This window comes from Pseudopodoces humilis, chromosome 9, assembly GCF_049639895.1.
Source record: "Pseudopodoces humilis isolate 2021_Gansu_Grassland_sample_001 chromosome 9, ASM4963989v1, whole genome shotgun sequence".
Taxonomy (NCBI): domain Eukaryota; kingdom Metazoa; phylum Chordata; class Aves; order Passeriformes; family Paridae; genus Pseudopodoces; species Pseudopodoces humilis.
Genome location: NC_142208.1, coordinates 6,741,850 through 6,763,550, shown reverse-complemented (window position 1 = coordinate 6,763,550; position 21,701 = coordinate 6,741,850). Strand labels below are relative to the sequence as shown.

Genomic DNA, 21,701 nt, shown 5'->3' with positions numbered 1-21,701 from the left:
ATTAAGCAGAAAAAAATTTATCATGTACCAGTAAAATGGGATAAGGCTCTTTTTAAATCTTTTGACCATTATGGAAGTGCAATTTAAACTTCTAAATATTTTAGCTACTTTTAGTAATTATATGTTATTTATATTAATTTTCAAATGTAATTTTTAATCAGAGGCCATATGAAAAATAACCTTGAAATGGAAACAAGATCATATTACTACTGTAAAACCATCTAAATCAGAGTGAAAGCATGATAGTGGAAAGTGGAGACTAGTTGTGTCATTTCATCCCACAAACCAATTCCTGATGAAACACTTCTTTTCCTCCAGAATTTTCAATATATTTCTCTTTGGTTTTGTAATTGTCCTGGGGTGACTTTATGATACTGGTATCTCCAATCACCTGGTTTATGTTATATATTAAGTTCTGCACCTTTAAGATTAGCTTTGAGAGCAAGAGAAGTTAAAACTGTTGGAGGCTGATGGGAGTTTTTTTCTCCTGACCAATAACTGGCAATTTCTGAGAATTGTCAGTGGTTTTGACCACTGAAAAGTGAGATCAACCTGTGAACACCACCTTAAGACCTAAGCCCAGGAATTTCTTGTTCACTTTGGTTTCCGGCTTCTGAAGAGGTAACAGGGCTCCGGTTCAGCCTCCTCCTCCCCCTACCAGGCCGGACAAGGCTGCGGAGCAGGGGATGGGAGAGGGAAGTGGGACCAGGCTGAGCCAGTCCAGTCCCTGGCTTGGCTGCAGTTTCTGCGGCTGCTGAGTTTCACCAGAGACTGCTGAGTAAGGAGAGAGAAAGCCATTGACCTGCAGCATGCTGAGACAGTGACCACACTCCTCCAGAGCAGCTGTGAAAAAAAAATCTTCTATCATAGACAGCTCCAGTTACTGCTCTGGCAGAGATCACAGAACCATCTACAAGGCCTGGGCAAGATTTTAACTCTCACTATCCAGATGAGACTTGCAGATTAATCCTTTTTTTCCAGAGTGAGAGTGAGTGATCAACATGTAATGAGACACCAGAAACTATCAAAGACAGTGAAGAAAGGAATTAAGCTTCAGAGGGGGAAGAGAAATACAGAGATGCTTTAATAAGCTGAAATATTTTTCTGTTAAAGCTATGGAGGTGGACAGTGTTCTGAAAAAACTCCTTTAATTCCTGACTGAGTATTTTGGGGGGAACAGAGTATTTCAAAGTGTAGATTTAAGCAAATGGTGAAGTAGTTGTGATCCTATGAGATGCTGGAACAGAAAAAGAGAAGTAGTAGTTGAAGATTTGTGGCCTTTAAGAGACAAAGAGAAAAGTTCTGTTTCCAGAGAGTCTCACAAAAGCAGATGAAGAGAACTTCTGCCTTTGAATAACTCATCCTTAAAAATGACACCCCATCTTGACTCATTGACCCATAACACATCTCAGAGTGATGTGAAATGGGAGGAGAGAACTGATAGCAGAATTTCCGGGCAGCTGGCATCAGAGAAGTAGAAAGCCATGAAGAAAATGGTGTTCTGGTGAAAAAACTCCATAGATTAGCAGAAGAGGACTTCTTTTTCTCTACAAAGACTGATGAAGAGACTATAGCAAAATTGAGACTGTTTTAACCACCAAGTTTTTTGTCTCTATGTTGTCATGTGAACAGGGGAATGGCTGGGTAGTGGGAAAAAGAGGGTTTCTGGATGTTTTATTCTGGTTTCTTATTCTTGTAGTTTTTGTTAATAAATTTTCTTTGTTCCTTTTAAGTTTTAAGCCTGTTTTGCTCTTGTTCTAATCCATATCTCACAGCAAGAAATAAGTAAGTTTTCTAGTACCTTTTTTAGTTAATGTTTTAAAACCACAACAGTAATGCTCTAGTTTTTGTTCTTTTGGTAGTCATATCATAACACTTCAATAGTGTCTGCTGAAACCTGCAGGTAATTGTTTATTTTTTGATATATCCTCTGATCATAAATGTTATCTAGGAATTGATGTAGCTAAATTAAAGAAATTATGTATATCATTAATATAATACTATTAATAATTATATTGGTAATAAATTAAAACTTAATTATTATATATTAATAACAATAACATACATAGTAATTTAAGAAATTATGTGTATTATTATGTGCACATATGAATAATATAGCAACTAAACAAATGTTTTAGATATAATTGCATGCAGACCAAGTATGACTTTGGAATCTGTAATTTATTTTTTAATTCCATTATTTTACTCCGAACTTTTTAGGAAGATGGAAGAATTTCTGAATCTTACACAACTAAAGACATCTTTGAAAGAAGCTATTTTACTAGATTATTATACTGCAGGATTTTGGTGGGCTAGGGAAATGAACTTCAGCCTTATGCAACTCTCAGGATTCATGGATCTATTAAATTTCACCTTGGAGAACCTCAGCAGTAAGTATAATTAAGAACTGTAAAATAAATATCTGAAGTGGAAGGCAAGAATGTTTCCCAGTCATTTTAATAAAGTGATATTTAATTACAAGTAATTGTGAAGTGATTTATTTTCCTCTTGAATATAGGTATGTTAGACCTTGTGCCTGAAAATAATTTTTACTGACAGATCACAATTTTTTGAGTAGGGTATTCTTTTTTCTTTGTTTGTACAGTATGTGGTACAAATGGGTCAGGTCCTGAAGAGACCTTTCCTTTGCTACAGTAGAATAAATAATAATTACAGTAGAGTGAGAGCAAGGAGCTCCTAAATTCCAATTCCAGCTTTCTCAGTGGCTGATTCACTGTAGCCTTGGGCACATTTCTCTGCTGTTCGAGATACTCAGTACATCCTGCTTACATTACAGCAAGTGAATTACGTTTTTTTTTGTCCTTGGAGGTCAACTCTCCGCTTTTTATATGGCAAATGCTGCACTTCTGCCCCAGAATTTATGTTAACTAAGGGCTGGTGAGGGAAGTAAACTGGCATTGCTGCTGAAAATGAAAAATGACAATGAAAGGACTGTAGCTCCTGTGGCTACAAGGAAATTTGCCACAAAGCACAAGCTTGGTCTACTGGAAATGAAATAACCTGAAAAAAATGGTTGCACTGTCCTCTAAAATCTTCTTTGTCAGAGATTCTAATGCTTGCTTAACATTCACTTTGAAGATGATTATGTTGAGAAAAGTCCATCCCAGAGAAAGAGTGAAAGGACTCAGCAGTTTCATTTAAAAGAGAAGGCAAATATTTAAAATCAAGCTCATAATAGTTATTATACTCTTTCACTGTAATTTAGTTCAAGGGCCTTTCTGACTTGGAATTTTGACAGAATAAGTATGTGCGTTATGATCATTGGAATTCGAGTTGTCTTTCCTATCTCCAATGAGAAAGTACCTTAACATATGTTAACTATATTACTATAACAATGGAGCACAATGAAAACCTGTCAGAAATTAGTTTTATGAGTCCATGTAATACATGTGTACAAGACAGGCTGGAAGCACAAGCACTTATTAAAGCTGACTGATGTTTTTCAGGAATGTCATCTTAGTTGCATTATGCTTTGCCAAGCATTTAACTCTTTAAGCTGAAATTTTCTGTGGCACTGACTGCTTTTGATGAATTTTTATATATAAAATTGCAACTGAACCAGTTCAGTGGGCTTGCAGACAGAGGCTGTGGGAAAAATGATCCTATTTTATGTCTTTTTTTATTTTTAACAGGTCTAATGCCCTGGTGCTTTGAGGTAAAGATAAAGACTTGGCAAGCAATTGTTGTGAATTTGCTTTTTGCTATCCTTTGAAAATCCATTTAGATTTGGCTAAGATATACATGTTTTTTAGAGAAAGAAAATATTGTTATAAATGCTTGCAGAAAACTTCTTATATTTGTTTCACAGTCCAAGGTTGAGATGAATTTTCTTGTGATTATCAAACATTTCAACTAAAAGCAAAATTCTAATGTCTTCTATGTTAATGACCCTTTCATTTCTTTTCCCTGCACTGGACCCAGTCAACCTGAAGAATTAAGCTGACTTGGCCATAATAGCAAGAGTAGCAGAGGGCAGGAAGAATAGATTTAGACAAGGAGGGTAGTGGAAATACATTTAAGGCTGGTAAAGCAGCAAGGAAAACGGGAGGTCTTGCTTAATGGGGAGTCAGAATGAGTTACATGATTTGATTCTCTTCTATCCATTGAGGGTAAAGTGCTCCTTACCTCACAGAAATGCTGCATGAGTCTTCCTGAGACAGGTGGTTGGGACTGAAAATTAGGTGTGCAGAGGAAAGAGAAAATTTGGCTGACTTGCCAACATATTCAGGGTCCAAGCAATCCTGTTATGTGCCTTTCCTTCCCTACAAAGAGTGCTATTTCTGGTTCTGTTGCTTTTCCTCATTTCCTATGGCTTCTATTTCCTCTGCATTCTCTGTGTTTCTTTCTTGTCCCTTCCCATATGGTTATTTATATTTTGTTGCCTCTCTTACTGAAAAGTGAGGTAAAGTTTTCAAGCCATTGATTGCTGTACCACTAAAGGGCAAAACTATGAAAAAACAGAAGTCTTCTAAGTATTTTAATTTGTTTTCTGTATGAAAAAACCCAAGGAGTGTATCAGTAGAGACTTAAAACAATGAGGAAAATAAATCTATTTCACCACTGGTGGATATTTCCCCAGTTTTTCTGTAGATTTTTTTTAGACATAAAAGGAAAAAATAAATGGTGTTTGAAGCTTTTTTTTTAAACTTCCCATGGTTCTAGTGATGACATATGTTATATGGACTTTTTGGGTGAAAAATAAAGTCAAACACTTTATTAACCAAAAAGAAAAACACTGACAGAGGCAGGAGCCCAGGATAAGCCTGAGTTCCACTACAACAATACCAAACACTCTCCTTTGGAATATCAATCTCCATAGGAGGACCACAAGTGAAGTCCCACTGCCACCCTTATAGACTCCCCTCTGTCCAGGATTGGTCTGTTTACGATCCACTCTCTGACTGGCCCATTTCCAGGGCTCTCATTGATTCTTAATGGGGTGCACTCCAGGCCAATCGTTCCTTCAGGGTGTTGAGTGATTTGTCGCTTATTCCACCAATGGTTGTCTATGATACAGATGTCGCTCTTAGGAGGTCATGTTCTGGAGTGTTCTCTTGGTTTGCTGAATCCTCCATACTGCCAAACAATACCCTGCCAGCCCTGGGCCACCCCCAACTCCACCTGACCACACCCACACCAACCACCGGACCTTGCCCATTACCCTTATAAAACCATGAGAACCCGAACTCTCTAACAACAAATACTAACCATTAACTAGAAACATATTATATTAAATAACCATTAACTTATAACCTGTCTTAGTTTAGGGCAATGTTAACAGTCAGTCAACTTGTTACAATTATTGGTTTACTTATAACAGCATACGCTATGTGCAAATCAGAAAGATGAATCCTTTATTTTTAGAGGTTCAACAAGCACTGATACATTTCAGATTGTCCTCTTTGTCAAGACAGTTGTCAAACAGAATTTAAGTTCTAATTCCAACCTGTTTTGGCATTTGGTTTTGATTTCCAGGGTAAAAATGTAAAGTAATTATCTCGTTTGGAATGATGCAAATATCTCCAAGTTTGATGATACATGCAGGGTCTTATGAATATTCATGTTTAATCTATTATGACTGTAAGCACTTTAAAATATTCTTCACCCTTTTTTATATCTGTTCCTGTATTAATGGCTTATGTTGCAAGAGGCATGGTCAGAAGAATAATCTTTCACAATTCATAAGCACCAGACTATTTAAGGAAAAACATACTCTGCCTCTCAGAATTGCTTATTATTCTGCCTGTGGTTCTCTCAGCATAGGTAAGAGGTGAAGCTGTAGTATCTTGAATACCCATTATTGTGATCCTTCCACTGTGGAGGCAGAGTGGTGGTTTTGTAGTGGAATTTTAATGGACACTTTATTGATGAGAATAATGGCAATAAAATGGTTTGACTGCTGTTGGTTTTAAGTTGTGGGTCATAACTAAAACTTCAATAGGTCTTATAATTAAAATGGGCCAAAAAATCCAATCCCACCTTGTCATGTTTATACATGGATTTTGTTCTTTGGGATTACTTTGCAGGCAAACATATGACCTTGGGAGATAATTTAAAAGAACTTGAAAGAGCATTGGCTGGAATAGGAGAAACTGAGTCAGCAGAAAGAGGTGACCTGAATTTATTCAGCATTGAGCAAGCCAAAGCAATCATTGATTACTTGGTTGCCAGGTATTTATTTCTGCAGAATCTGTTCTTATTTCAGTAATCTAATGTAGTGGGGAAATGACTGATAAAATAGCATTAACAACAAATGCAGCATCAACTATTATTATTATTATTATTATTATTACACTACTACTAATACTAGTATTTTACTTTTATTTTACTGGATACCTTCCTACTATGCCAATGTATTGCAAACACCAAACTTTATATCATGAAAAAGGAGAGAGAATATGCAAGGAGCAGTAAAGATCTGGCCTCAGATGTCAAAGCCCAGAAAATAAATTTAGACTGGAAGTTTATCAAAATGTAAGATTATTCTGAAAATATTCCTTTTGGATTTTGTTTCAAGTGCTAAAACAAAAAAGAGTGGTGGCTGGACAATATTCTTGTTTTGCTTTTGAAAGCTACTTTTACATTCCATCTGAATAAAATTGTAGCTCTTATTTCTCTTATTTACATCTTCTCTAGAGTCTATTATTCTAAGTATTGGTCTGGCCTTGACAGTTATAGGGGACTGAAGTGATTTCAAGTTGTGTACTTACAGAGTTAAGGTTTTGATCATATGGGAGTCATAAAAATGTTGCATTTCAAAATCAGCAAAAATCAAGTATGTATATGAAAATATTTTGTGACAGGTCTTAGCTTTTAAACAGAGACACAGAAAGAGATGCAAACAGCAGTAAATTTATTATTTATTTGAGAAAATTACTGAGTCTGATAGTAACAGGAATGCCTCTGTATAAAGTTTTTACTGTATAGTAGTTTGTACACACGTTCTTCAACTGGAATTCTGTGGTTAAGGCAGTGGCTGTACTGATGTACCCCTGTTTGCGGTACATGATGGACAGAATGGTTCTCAAGCTGTTTAACCATCCATGAATATCAGGGGCAAGGAGATGGAAAATTAGTAAATTACTCCTGTAGTATATGCTCATCCACTATACTGCAGCTGTAGCCCTTCAGCCCATTTTCTGACCTGAAAGGGGGTGATGGGGGTGGGGGGGTGGGGCTATTTGTGGCATATGGGCATAAAAATTGGGTAAGATCATGATAGATCCATATATAGATTTGTTGGGAATTTTCTGACTGTTCTTTAGGAAAAGTTTAACACAGCAAAGAAGGGTTTTTTGGAGTGTTTTCCTGAATGCAGAAAAGTATTTTCTCTTGAAGAAAGGTAAAATTCTAGGGTAGCTATTAGCTTTCCAGTTTAGAGTACTTGGATTCAGATGGGGATTTAAACCCATTGCAGGCAATTTCTCTTATGATTAGACTATAAAATATGTCTCTTTCTCCTGCTGTCTGATTTTTTTCTTTCATTGCTTTTTCATGGAAAATATAAAACACTTCAGGTTCTTCCCATAAGAAATGGGAACATCTCTTTAAATCCCTAATTTCTGTCGTCAAGGCAAATTAATGTCCTTCCAAGTACTAGCCCTAAACTAAAAGGAAACTTGGCATTTTAAGATGTCTCAGCTCCTTTTACTTATGTCTTCCTGTCTGTCTTTTGTATATTTATATGGAACAAATGTTCTTTCCAAACAGCATATCTATAGCTCTTGTGTAAATTATCTATTGAGAGATATCTTGTCCATGAAGTAATTCCTTCACAGTTGGAAGAATTTCATCCAAGAAATTAGGTGCTCCATCCTACTTCCACCAAAGTATTAGCTGGGCAGGAATACAATCAAACTGCAAAACTTTTGCAGCAGAGTGGTATTTTGACCACCAAATATGTGGTTGTATGTCCAAACTACTCAATTTATTACAAATGTGTGCTGTGGCGATGTCATGGATGTACACACATACACTGAAATGTATCATATGTGTCCAATTTATGCAATCCATTTTTTCAGTCACTGGAATATTTTTTTCTAAATAAAAATGGAATTAGAACACTTAAATGGGTGTACTTTAAACTTTATGAGCTCAGAAGTAGGTTAAGTTTTATTACAATTCAAATTATTGTATTAGTTCAGTATATTTTTTCTTGTTTAATTTTAGATGATAAGCCTGTAGCTTTTTTCCTACTCAAAACAGTATGACACATTGTAGTTCAGATCACATTTTTACAAATGAGCTGTAAACCGATGGGATTTATAATGGAAACAGGGACAAATGCTTAACCACATTGGCAGAAACTGTGCAGCAACTACAATGACACCTTCAGGTTTGGTGGAAGGTTACAGTTATCATCTTTTTATCTTGTCTTCTTGGGCAAACATACATTAACGTAGCTCCTGACATTTCATTTTGAGGAAGCAGTGGAGCTGGGGAAATATGTCATTGTTAATCACCTTCAGATTCTCATACGACATCATAAGAGGGCCTATTCTTAACAGTAGTACTTAAACAAGTAAAATTATTTCTGTGCAATTGCTAGAAACACAGTTATGGAATTTTTAAATTGTTCACAACAAATATAAACAAAAAGGGGCATTTTGTGTAATGCCTGATAGAAGATATTTTTTCTAAATAAATGCGGATGTCTAATTTATGTGATTTGACTTAAAGAGCATTAAACAGAGGAATTTTTTCCTTCATACAGGATTATGGGCACCAGGTTGAACACAGATCTTTTTAAAAATAAAGACATAAAATTCAGAAATGCCAAAAATAATTACTTATATTTTTGGGTACTTATATTAAATTATATGTAGCTGTAACATAGTCCATAAAGAGTAACATAACACATCTTGGGGGAAAGGGGAAGTAAAATACCTGACTTTTAGGTGCTGTAAATCAGGATTATTTTCAAAGCACTTGGATAGGAGAACAAATTTGAAATATTAATTTCTGTCAATCTGATTGGAAGGATATATGTCTTATTTCCTGTGTGTCTGTGATGTTCATAAAATATTTTTTGTCTTTTTTCATATAATCCGTCTTAGAATTTTACCAAATGACAGGTGTGTATGAAAGGGAACATAGATTTACATAAATCAGTGTGAGTCATTTCCAGTTCAGGTTAAGTCCTGAACTCTCTTTAAACATATTTTCTGTGTCTCTACTGAAACATGTCAGGAATTCTTTGGTGAAGTGTTGTAATAAAAATGTACTTAAATTAAATTGCAAATACTGTAAGAACTTAATTAATTTCCTGTGTGCTTTGGGTTTGGGGGAAGGCAGCCTCTAGCTGATGGCAGCCAGACTTCTTACATGGGCCTTACTGGTACCAAGCTGATGGTACTGCTGACCCAACTGATGGGTCTTCCAAGAAAAGAGCCTGTGTCCTGTCCCTAGCCAGAAAGCACAGGAACCAGTTACAGATGTTCACTGCAAATATTGCCACACCTTTCATGGATACAGCAGGCAGGACTGTGGTAAATTCTTGGAATCATTCTTCAACCTGGACTTTATATGAAATCACAGAGTTTTAAATCATATGTTGAAATGACATGACAGAAGGCAGCAGTTCTGTATCATGACTGTAAGAGAAGAACTAATTGTAACAGATGGACTGTGACAAGCAAAACTTTTGGTTAAACAAATGCTATATAATTGATCATTAGAAAAGGAAACAAAGAAAATGATTTAAAACGTGAAATAGCCATACGTGTTTTAAGGAAGATAAATATTTTAGTCCATTGACAAAGTCTATTTTAAGTTACTTTTGTTGTAATACACAAAACTGCTGTGTGTTAATCTAGTTTTTTTTTTAGTTTTTCTTTGAGGAAATACTACATTGATTTTTCAAAGTGACCTTGATAGAATAAATCTTTGTATTCTTTATTGTTTTGGTGTTCCAAGATCAAACTTTCTCCCTGTACTGGCAGCCCATCCCAGAATCTGAAAGCTGATTTAGCTTTGTTTCCTTCTTGTCTGCTATTGCTGATAATAAAAGGCATAAGTATCCTGGTGATAAGTGTTTCAGGAGCTACATTTTTTCAGAGTAGAACTTTGTCATCTCAGAGTTCAATTTCATAAAGACTAAGTGGATGTATTTTTAAGTATTGCACTGTATTTTCTACAGCCATCTGATAATAAATCCTGCAAACTAAATGTGCTGCTTTTTGTATCTGAAATTAAACAACTGTTTCTTTTTAAAATTTGGAATGTTACATGCTGGAGGGTAATTCTTAGTTTAACAAAACTTACAGTATTGTTACCTTTCCAAAAATTTACAGCTGGGGTAATCTATATTATCTTGTTTTTCAGCATATTCAAAAACTATAAAGCGTATGAATACCTCTTCCACAGTCGTGGAGAAGAACCTGTGATAAGTAATGAGGTGAGTCATCTATATAGATGGAACTCATTATGCAGTTACTTAACGAGTGCACCATGGCACGTGTTTTGTATTGCTCAAAGCAATCTCATGTCAACATCCCTGCATTACTAATGTAAAACGCCTGATTAGAGCGCAAGTTAAGATGTTTTGATCCTCATATTCAAAATTAATTTGGGATTTCAAAAAAGTGTAAATGCATTGGTTAAGTTGTTAGTTGTGTAAATCAGGAACACTTTCATATAGGTATTTGTAAATTGATGCATGTAATTTGAATTAGCAATGTTAGTCTGAGTCTGCTTTAAAATCAGCAATCAAAGTCATAAAATGTCATGTGCCATTGCCTAGTCTGACCACAGCCCTAATAGAGATGTATGCATGTGCATATACAGAGTTTTGTTTCTATTGTAGCCACCAAGAGTTAATTATATAGAATTATATTATATATGGTAGACTATGAAGAAAGAAGCAAGCTAGAAGCTGAGCATTTTGAAAGAGTTTGCTTAACAATATTGAGTTGGTTTCACAGTGAGCTTTGTCATGTGTTCTAACTTACATGTGAAAAAATGCATAAGAAAATGTGTTGATGCAGAATGTGGCCTTTAATCAAATGGACAGGTTAATCAAATAAACCTTCCTTTAGCCTGACAGTGTTTTTTGAGGATATATGTTATGATTAATTAAAAAATATTTGCATTTTAAATTTGTATTAGGAGCTAACTGATTGCCCAGAGAGGCACAGTAGTATAATATGGTACCTATATTTTAGCTTATCAGTACACAATGAAGTTAAAATTGGTACATTGGAAAAATTCTTTTACACTTTCAGCTGTTATTTTTGACTCTGGTGATGTGGGATAATTGCCTTCCATGTTGCTTTTAAGTAGCCATATTATAAAAAATTTATATATTATAAAATATATATTATATATATTATTATTTCTTGGCATGGATGAAAATATTTGGAAATTATTATTTTCATTTACAAGGTGGGTTAAAATTCCAACTATGATGAAATTGGTGACAAAACTGTCAATACAAAGGTAGAGCAGAACTTCAGCATTACTATGTTAGGGTGGGGGCTTCATATTGAGTAATTAGATCAATGGGTGGTTAGCACTCCTTAATTGGTAAAATTGATTTTATTGAGGCTTTGATTAAGTAATTCTTGTGTAAACTTGAATCATGAATCTTAGAAGGTTTTAGACTAGCTTAAAAGAAATGTCTTTGTGTTTCCTGAAGTCTCATTTCTGGGATGGTGAGATCATCATGCACTGTCCCAGCTGCAGGACAGGGGTGCCCTGGGCAGGCTCTGCTGGGGAGCATCACTTCTGCTGAGGGTACCAGCACTTCTGAGCAATGGTAGAAATGAATTTCAGGGAATGACTTCAGTGATGGTCCATCCAAGCAACAAGTGTCATCTGCAGCTACAACTATCACAAACCCCTGCATGACAATCTTTAGCTGTAACTGCCTTTATGGCCTTTTCTTACCAATAGTGCCACTTCACTTCAATCCGTCTGTTTTGTATTCTGAGCTCCATGGCAGAGAGTTTTTAATTTGTCCAAGTACACTCCAACACCCAAGGAAATCAATACTTATATTCTATTAGAGTTATAGGGTGATGCATTGTTGTTCAATAAGTAAAAGTTTAAGGTATTGGAGCTGCACATACAAATTTATGGCATTATTTGCACTTTATGTGTTAAAATGTGAGGAGAGGTGAACTCAGCATAAACTTCAAGCTCTTTCGCTGTAGCTTTGTTTTATTTAAAAATTCTTATGCATAAAAGAGATCATTACTTCTATCTTGCAGTCCCTTAGAGGAATATAGCTTTTGGGCTGCAGTGTTTTGGGGTGTGTGGCTGTGGTAGGGGCACACCTGGGGTCACTTGCTTTGCAGTCCATCTGCTCAGGGAACAGGAGATAACTGGGAAATCCATGTCCTGAAAGTAGATAGTAAATCTGTGCTGAAAGTTTGGCTGCTATCCTGTTATGTAGACCAATGCCTTACCAAAAAAAAAAAAAAAAAAAAGCCACTGCAGACACACCACAGCTCGAAGCTGAATGTGATCCTGACTCTGAGTGCAACTAATGTCTAAAAAGTTTTCCTTTATCTCCAGCAATAAAAGCCTGTTCTTTTGGAATAAGACACTGTAAATTGTAACAGCCAGATTTGCCTAAATAACAAGAACCATGGTGTTCCAAGAGCTTAATTACAGCATTATCTTCTTTTGCAAATGAACACTTTGAGACGAGTCAGTGAAATTACTTACTTCAACAGAATTGATTTGTTTCCACTGAAATGGCTTTAGCTCAGTGAGTATGTGTACTGAAAGAATTACCTACAGAATAAAAGCCCAACAGCCTCAGGAGAAGATCTGCTTCTTTAAAAGAGATGAAAGTATAGCAAATAAAAGCTCTACTCAATGTTGTAATGTATATCCTTTTAGGGAGACCACAGTGTGTGCTTCCCAGAGAAATCTTACAGCGATGGGTTGTAAAATCATTGGAACTTTTTTTCTCTAGCACAGGCAATTATACAGGGTTCTCAATCAAGTTTCCTTTTTGATCTTTCACTGCAGTTATTTCCAAATGACCCTGTCATTTCCTGTGTAGAATAAAATCAGACGAGAAAAGAGAAATGACTCAAAACTCAGATTATACATACAACTGTGGTTGTGCCACTTAACAAAATCTAAGTTATTTAAATGTAGCACATAATTAGTGGAGCTTCACAGTCTGATTAATATTCTGTACTTGATGCAGCTAGTATAATAAAGCCACCTCTGTAAAACACAGTGTTCAAGTCTTTAAGAAAAGGTAACAAATGCCAGGCTAATTTAAATATATAATTTTTTTTTTTTTCACATTGGCTAAAGCCTTTAAACCTCAAACTGCTTGAGGTGATCATATTGCCTAGGAAAAAAAAGGTTAAAACAGAAAGAAATAAATGCTTGGTTAAATGATAAAACACACATCACACATAACCTACTTTGACAGTATTTAAAATTTAAAACTTGCCTTTCTAGATATCAAATCTCTTACTTCTCCTTCATTCCAGATCTACAAAGACCTATATATTATGTATGCATGAATACCTGCTAGAAAACATGATTGTATAAAGAATTGCTGAGAAGTGTTAACATTGCCAAGTAAATTAATTGCTGTTTTCCCCTGTTACTATTATGGGCAATTCCCCCCATTTAGAATGATTACAGAAGAGGCTGTGCTTTAGCTGTTCTGTGGCTATGATCCAAAATAAAATGCAAGTTGTGCTACCATTAGAGTTCTTCAGGAATATTGCTGTTAAAGGTACTGGTTTTTTTCTTTCTGCCTTTTCTGGACATTTTGCTCTCTAGCTGTGATTTAGTACACCTATATTAGCTTGCAATTTCAAGGAAAGCAAAAGGAGTACAGACTAAACCTTGACATGTGGGGATTCAGTGGAGCAATTCCTATTAACATGTCAGATCTTATAACAAGGGCTTAAATTGTTAATACATGAATTGTGTAGAAGTTTTTATTCTTTTCTATTTCTATGTTTAGTTAATTTATTTTGCTTTAATAGGATGATACAATACAATATATTTTACAATTTTTTTTCTCTCATTTACAAATTGAACCTTACATTGCAGTTCATGTTTTTTGCTGCTCTCCGTTGTGTATTTTTGGATGGTATGGTGCTAAGGTCTTTTGGGATTATGTCTGCTTTGAAACATTTCCTAATAAAAATAATGTGGTTGGTAAATCTTGGTTTTTTCCTAGTTGCTTTAGCCAGCCTGATGGAGTAACCTGCTATTTTATGGCCCAGATGACTAGCTAAGTTTGGCTTCTTGAAATAGTAGTGTACAGTGTAATTTTCTTTAGAGATGTCATCGTGGGTCAGGTTGCAATAAGAATATTGAAGATTAAATTTAATGGCAGTGCAGATTCAGTATTATAGTAGTCACGAGATATCATCCTCTGTACTTAGAGTTCCAGACTAGTTTCCATTAATGCTTTTGTTCTATATACTCCTTACTTTCTGAAGCATTAAGCTTTTGGACTGTGTCTGGTCCTTATCCAGTTGTGGGTTGAGTTGGGTTTTTTTTTTAAGTTTGAACCGAATACCTTCTTTGTTTGAATTTAAGGAGGTGGATAGGAAGAATATGCTTTTTGAAAGCTAATAAAGCTTGTTTTTCTTCTGATGGCAAAAACCCTGAAGTCTGGGATTTAACTTTGATACGTAATCCTCATTAGGTGTTACCTATTTGGATTGGTTAATCAATCACTGTTCAAACAAATTTGCTCCATAATTTCTTGAGAACTGCATTTTAGAGATGTATGAAACTGGAACATTTAAATAAGCATATCAGTTCACACTATGGAAACTCATTCCCCAGCTAATGGAGTGCTTTTCAAAGCTTGGAGGTTTCAGATATTTTTAGTGCCTAAAAACCAGTGAGTTGATTTTTTGTAGCATTGTTTTCTAAATATCACCATGGCAAAGATATGAAGAAGAGCATAGGACTGGAATGGATGTCTTCAATTGTTAGCTCTCATGCTGCTTTCTCATAGGGAAATATTTATATTCCTCTTCAGAAACCTGTCAAACTCCAGTTTAAAAAGTTACTCTTTTTTTGTCTTTGCTCCTTTAGTTAGGGAAGTGCCCTGATACCTGGTTCTGTAATTGTTATAAAACTTCAGTTTTGGTCTGAGTGTATTCATGACAAGCTTATTTGTTCTTGTGCCAATTTGTGCCAGTATTTACCTTTAGCTCTCATTCCATCCCCAGTGTTTATTTTTCCAGTGTTGTCGTGGTTTTAAACCAATAACTAAGAAAATTACTTATTTCTTGCTGTGAGACATGGATTAGAACAAGAGCAAAACAGGCATAAAACTTAAAAGGAAAAAAAAAGAAAGTTTATTGACAAACTACAATAAGAACACCAGAATAAACTTCCAGAAAAACCTTTTCATCCCCTGTCTACCCACTATTCCCTTGTTCACATGACAAAAGAGACAAAAACTTTGGAACTTTGATGGTTAAAACAGTCCCAATTCTTGCTACAGTCTTTTCACCAGTCTTTATAGAGAAACAGAAGTTTCTTCCTGTTAATTTATGGAGTTTCTCACAAGAAAAACTATTTTTGTTATAGTTTTCCATTGCTCTAATGTTAGCTGCCCAGAGCTGCTGTTATTAGAGCCCACTCCTCCCATTTTCACATCACTCTCAAGTGTGTATGGGCCATGAGTCTAGGGATGGGATTTTTAAGGATAAGTTATTCAAAGGCAAAAAGTCTTCTTCATCTGTTTCTGTGAGCTTCACTAAAAAACAGTTTTCTCATTGCCTCTCAAGGCTTCAAATCTTCCAGCACTTCACTGTACCATAATTACTCTACTTTTTACTCAAAATTTACACTTTGAACACTCTATTCCTCCCTATTTACTGTCATGAATTAAAGGAGTGTTTTCAAGACCTTATTGTCCATTTCCATAGTTTTAACAGAAAGATATTTCAGCTTAATTAAAGCATCTTCTTAATTCTCTACCTTTTCTGAAGCTTCTTTTCTTTCCTGTCACTGGTAGTTTATAAAGTCTCTTTTCATGTTGATCACTCTCTTTTTCTCTCTCTGGATAAAAAGATTAATCCGCAAGTCTCATCTGGGTAATGAAAGAGTTAAAATCTTGCCCAAGCTGTTGTAGGTAGTTCTGTGGCCTCGGCCGGTGCAGGAGCTGGAGCTGTCTGCGATGGAAAGTTCCTCATGGCTGCTCTGGAGAGTGCAGTCGCCGCGCCCAGCCCGCTGCAGGTCTAGAGCCTCTCTCCTTCTTCACTCGGCAGTTTCTAGTGAATTTAGTTACAGCAAAAAACCTGCAGCCGAGCCAGAGATCGGCTCGGCTCAGCCCGGCCCGGCCAGAGCCCGGAGAAAACTTTTTCCGCAGGGCCCGCATCTCCCGGCCGGGAGACGCTGGGCCCAGCCCAGTCCCCGCCCGGCCGCATGGCCTGGGCAGGGAGTGGGAAGCCTGGAGCTCCGCCACCCTTCCCAGCCAGGAAACAAAGAGAGCCAAGAGAGCTCTGGTTTTACACTTTAAGTTAGGTTTCACAAGTTGATCCCACTTTTCAATGGCCTAAACTGCTGTCAGTTCTCAGCAATGACCGATAATTGGTCAGGGGAAAAGACTCCAGGCAGTTCCCAGCAACTTACACTTTCTTAAAGGTAAAGTAACTCCATGACAAGTGTATAAAGAGATAGCAATCTTATTGTCAGCCTTCATTCAGCTTGACTAGAAAAGCCAACCTTCTCTAATCTTTGCTTTAAAGGTAGACTTTGATACACATGTGCTTACATTCGTACCAGCCTCTTGTAATCCTTTTGGCCTTCTTCTACAATTGTTCCACATTAAATCAGTTTTGTTAGAACATAAGTGACCAAACTGACATAATATTGTTGCTGAGATAAAAGCAAGGTCTTGTATAATATCAATAGCTCTTTCTTTTCCTGTGCTGGGAATAGCCTACATGATAGGTCCTAGAAGCACATTTTATACCTGTATTTTGTGGCTATGTCATCGTATATCTGCTAATCTAGTTCTCCTTTGTTATTGTGTTTTCTAGCTGAAGTACTCCCAGTGCACTGTAGGCTTTAAAAAAAAGATGTCCCATGTCCCCACAATGTCACCTCCCAATTTGTCATTGAATACAAGAGTGAATAGACTTCAAGGGTGCTCATCTGTGTGGTATTCCTGCCCGCTCATAATTTGATCATGTCTCTCACATTGCATTTGTCTAGAAAATTATTTATTTAATAAACTATGAAATTAGTCTGGCATCATGTATCTTTGATAAAGTGAAGTTGTGTTACATTCCATTTCTCTTTTGTTTCCATGCTCTTATTTATTTTTTTCCTTCAGAACATGTTCCTCAGGCCTTTACTGCTATGAAGATCAAAACTACAGCTTCAGGAGTAGGTTCATTATTTTCCAATTATGGGTGTTTAAAACTGATACTTGGTCTTTTGATGTCTGAGGGGAAATTTTTGATGTCCATTACAGAAGTGTGCTGTACCCAAGTCCAGATTACTGAAGTAAGCAGCTGGAGAGCCAGTGGGTTTTTGACAAAATTCACAGATATCCAGCTCTTTCGTCTTGAGGCTTGCAATGGGTGTAAACAGAGATCTTGAAGGACTTGTGATTAGTCTGAATGAAAAGTGGAGTCTGTTGGAATTGTATGCAGTGGTACTTCAAATATTTAAGCATCTTTGTCTAATAGAAACAGCCTTTGTTTTCCAAAGATAGTGTTGATATACTCATTTGTCTGTAGGAGAGCTACACTGAGCTTTAGCAGTTACAGCTCTATGTAGGACACATACTGATGGTCTTTTAATGCAGTTTTAACATTCCTGAGTTTTGGTAGCTGAACTGCTCTGCCCTAAAAGCTGGTGAGAGCTCCAGAGAGCTTGTGGAATTCATTAGCCAGTGCTGAGTACTTTTACAATGCTTTAGAGAATGATTAACAAAACATTTTAAAAATTATTTTCTTAAGAAACATCAGATACAAAACAAGCCTGCTTTTTAACTCAGTAATGTGTGAAGTCACGAAAGAAAAGAATTCAGGCAGGACAAGTGCCAAATATGCCTTCACTGTACAGAGCACCATGGTTCTGACCAGCCAGTGTTTCATCAAGCACCTCTTTTTAACAACTAGGGAACTTTAATTTGAATTGAGCTATTCATATACACAGAATTAAACTGAAAAGTGACTGGGGTCACATTGTTCAGTGCCCTAGAGGATGAAAAACTAAAGATACTAGAGGGAAAAAAAAAAAAATGAGGCTCATGATCTATGAGTTCAATTCTATTTAGTTCAGTTGTACAGTTGACAAAGCACCACCTTTTTTGACTGTATGATGTTAGAGAGAGGGAAAAAACTTGAATTCTTGGCAGGAAAATATTTCTCAAACTATGCAGGAATTGATATATACACAGATGTGCTCTATGAGTTTTTTATTTATTTAGAAAGTGGCTTGATTTCCACTTTCTGTGTGTTTGCGTGTATGTGTTTGTATGTGTGTAAACATACATAATTGTGATAAGAGCAGTAATGGCTTGTTTCTTTGATGGAATGCAGGTCAGCTAAGAATTGTAGACTTTGACTGGAAGCATAGTCAGTACATTAATGGCAGCCTGTTTCTGCTATTCATCAGAATGTTCTATGACCCAAATGATGAAGTGCTCTATCAGAAGACTACAGCACGTTTAAAAGTGGTTATCAATCAAGCTGTAAATTTTAATTCAAGACATTGAGATTGGCAGAAATGTATTGATTTGGAGAAGTTTTAAAGCGGTTAAGCAAACTGAACTGACTGTTAAGCAAACTGAAGGCAGACTATTAGGATATGAATTTCACTTTACTTTTCTAGTATTCCAGAATAGCTCACTCTGTTGATGCCCTTTGGGAATTCTATTTGTTTAACTTGACCAACATGAAAGAAAGTACTTGGAGCTGAGCAAAGATCAGTAATTTTGTTTCATAGGAGAATCTGATAATTGTGCAGTTTGATTTAATTCCAGTTTAAAACAAAAAAAACCCAAAAGACACTTAACAGAATTGCTATTTTTACATGTCTGTGTTTAAACTCCCTGACACAAAAGTAGTGCTTTTGAAGGTGATTTCAGAGCCCCAGTTCCATCCTCGTGCCATACAGCATAGCTGGCTCTGCTGAAGCAAGACCCACATGATCTAGGGGTCCTGAGCTTGCCACAGGACATGTTGCTGGGGAGACAGGAATCTAGAAAACAGGATTCTTTATCAGACAGTGTGGCAAACCGTTGGAAGAGCTTTACATAAGCTGGTGAGAGCTGGGTAGGTTGTTGCTAGCACATTGGCAGAAAGTTATTTGCACAATAACTAAATTTTAGGAAGTTCAAAGAACAGAACATGAAAGAAATCTTCCAAAAACAAATTTTATTTTGAGCCCAATGCATTATGTCTGCTGCAGAACAATGCTATTTTCAGTATTAAACTCTTCCATGTAATGTAGCAGGCATCAAGCAGTAATTCAAGAATGTGACACGTTTTGTTAATATTTTGCTGGTTCAAATTTAGCTGCTCTTTTAAAAAATTGTTTGCCAGCAGGTACCACTTGGGTGCCTGTATAATTTGACTTACTGGAGACTGGTTTTCCAGAGCTGTTGCCCTGTTTCCAAGATTTCCTGCATAATTTTTGGTAATTGGCAGGCAGAAATCCATGACCTTATACTACAATTAACAACAGTTTTGTACCCATTGTCTTTATCTGCAGCTTTTCATCATCTTGAAAATTAAATTGTATTCATGAAAGTATCTGTGGAATGGGAAAGTGATGTGATATTTCATAGGAAAGTATCCCCATGGGTGAATATTTATGTATCAAATTCATACATCTTGGGACCTTATGTTATGAATAACATGTTGACCTTATTCATATAAATAAATAGCATGACATTTCTTTACCATGATGATTTATAATCAATATACATTTTAATAAATTTCCATCCATTTAGTTGATGCTATGAGGACAAATATAATCCAAGTCTATATAACAGATGAGTTTTACAATCCTTTAAAGATCATTTTAAAATGCACCAGGAAGTTTGTGTGTCTTCTAATTCTACCTTGAATTTTACAACTTGTCATAAGATGCAACATAAAGTATTTTTACTGAACATTGAATCTGATGTATTTCAATATTTAATTCATAAAACATTATTTTGATTCCCTATAAATATGCTAAGCTCAGCAAAATGTGGTGTTACTCATTAGAAAGCTAAGCTTTATAGGATGTCTGTTGGTATGTGAGGTAACTTATATTGCTACTTAGGTTTACATTTAATAAACCTTAGCTAAGAAAATTGTTTCAGTTTCAAAGGAAAGATAATAAATAAAATGAGGGTATAGAATATTAATGTGAACTGTGCATTTATTTTGTTAAAACATTCAAAGTTAAATAGTGGTGGTCTGTTAACAATCTAGGACTATTTGGCAAGTCTAGAGACTTACTCAATAATCAAAACATAAAAGGACAATGGAAACTTTAGACAATAAAAGAAAAAGGAGTTGAGTACAGAAACCAAACAAATTATTCTCTGCTTTTTCTTGGTAAGGAGGTGAACTTTATAGGAAGGGCAGCAAGCTCTGTGTTAGGGTTGCCTTTTCCTGCCTTTGTTATAAATTACGTCTGTCTGTGAAGAATCCTCTCCAGTTACTTCATGGTTCAATGGCTACAGGGGAGGTGTGCATGTCTATCTGGAATGGGACAGAGAGAGACAGATTGTGGGGGAGCTTTTTCATTTTAGTTGTTTGTTTTTCACTGGGGAAATGCCAGTTCTAAGCATTAATTTGCCTTGCTTACTCAATATACAGATGGGTAAAATTCCTAAGAATCCAGCTGTGTTAAATAGAATATTAACAAAACAACTGTTTTCTTCAGCATTTGTATTATTTCTTCCATGTAGCTTGCTAGAATTTTGAAAGACTTCAGCACCATTTAAGTTCAGTGTAATCATTCAAAATATTTTTAATAGCGCTTTAATGAGGAAAACATTTGGCAAAGGGATGGAGTTTATCCAAAGCATAATGTTTGATTCTTTCACAAGAGTCTGAATACACTTCAACAATATTGTAATACACCAGAAATATGGGAGCAAGGAGCCAAATGGTACTGGAAGGGGAGCCATATACATACTTGGGTGTAGTGTCCTCTCAATGCTCCTTTCCCTGCACCTGGTGAGCATTCAAAGACATCAGGCTGAGGTAGCTCAGATATGGCAGTGCAGGGACTTGGTTCTGGCCCTTTTCTCTCCTGTCTGCAGTTTCCTTCATCATTTGATCCCAAGGGAGGAGTCATTTGCAAGCTGCAAGTGACAGAGCAGGGTGGAAATTCTGTCCTTTCAATCCCTTGTTCCGTGTGGGCTGATGGCCAGCTCCCACCAGCTCCAGCCCACTGAGCCTTCCTGTCTCCTCTTCTGATTTGGGAAATAGACTTCCATCAACCTTAGCTAAACTTGTGCTGCCTGAGTCTCCCACAAATCCACTGCATTTCTGTGGAATCTGAGACTTCATTACGTGTTTTGAGCGCTCAGAAAACATTGAATAGGTAGAATATACTGTATCTCCTCAGGACAGGCTTGAAAACAGAGCAGCTGGAGCCTTTTGGTGTTCTTCACAGTTAAGACTATTATCTAAAGTATTTTTTGGTTTGGCTTTCCACATGCGCTGTTGGAAATTTGGTAGTGAATTCATCCTGAATTTCCTCTTGGCCAACTT

General features: G+C 36.2%; 1 protein-coding gene across 5 annotated transcripts in view; it reads left to right on the top strand.

The window, feature by feature from the left end:
- CABCOCO1 (ciliary associated calcium binding coiled-coil 1) overlaps positions 1-21,701 on the top strand; it is a 152,684-nt gene that overhangs the window by 102,630 nt on the left and 28,353 nt on the right. For all 5 annotated transcript variants that reach the window (XM_088059818.1, XM_088059819.1, XM_088059817.1 and 2 more), the window contains 3 exons: positions 2,221-2,390; positions 6,048-6,192; positions 10,345-10,417. In XM_088059818.1, coding sequence (XP_087915944.1) covers positions 2,225-2,390; positions 6,048-6,192; positions 10,345-10,417 — 384 coding nt within the window. In that variant the 5' untranslated portion in view covers positions 2,221-2,224. The remainder of the gene's footprint in view (positions 1-2,220; positions 2,391-6,047; positions 6,193-10,344; positions 10,418-21,701) is intronic.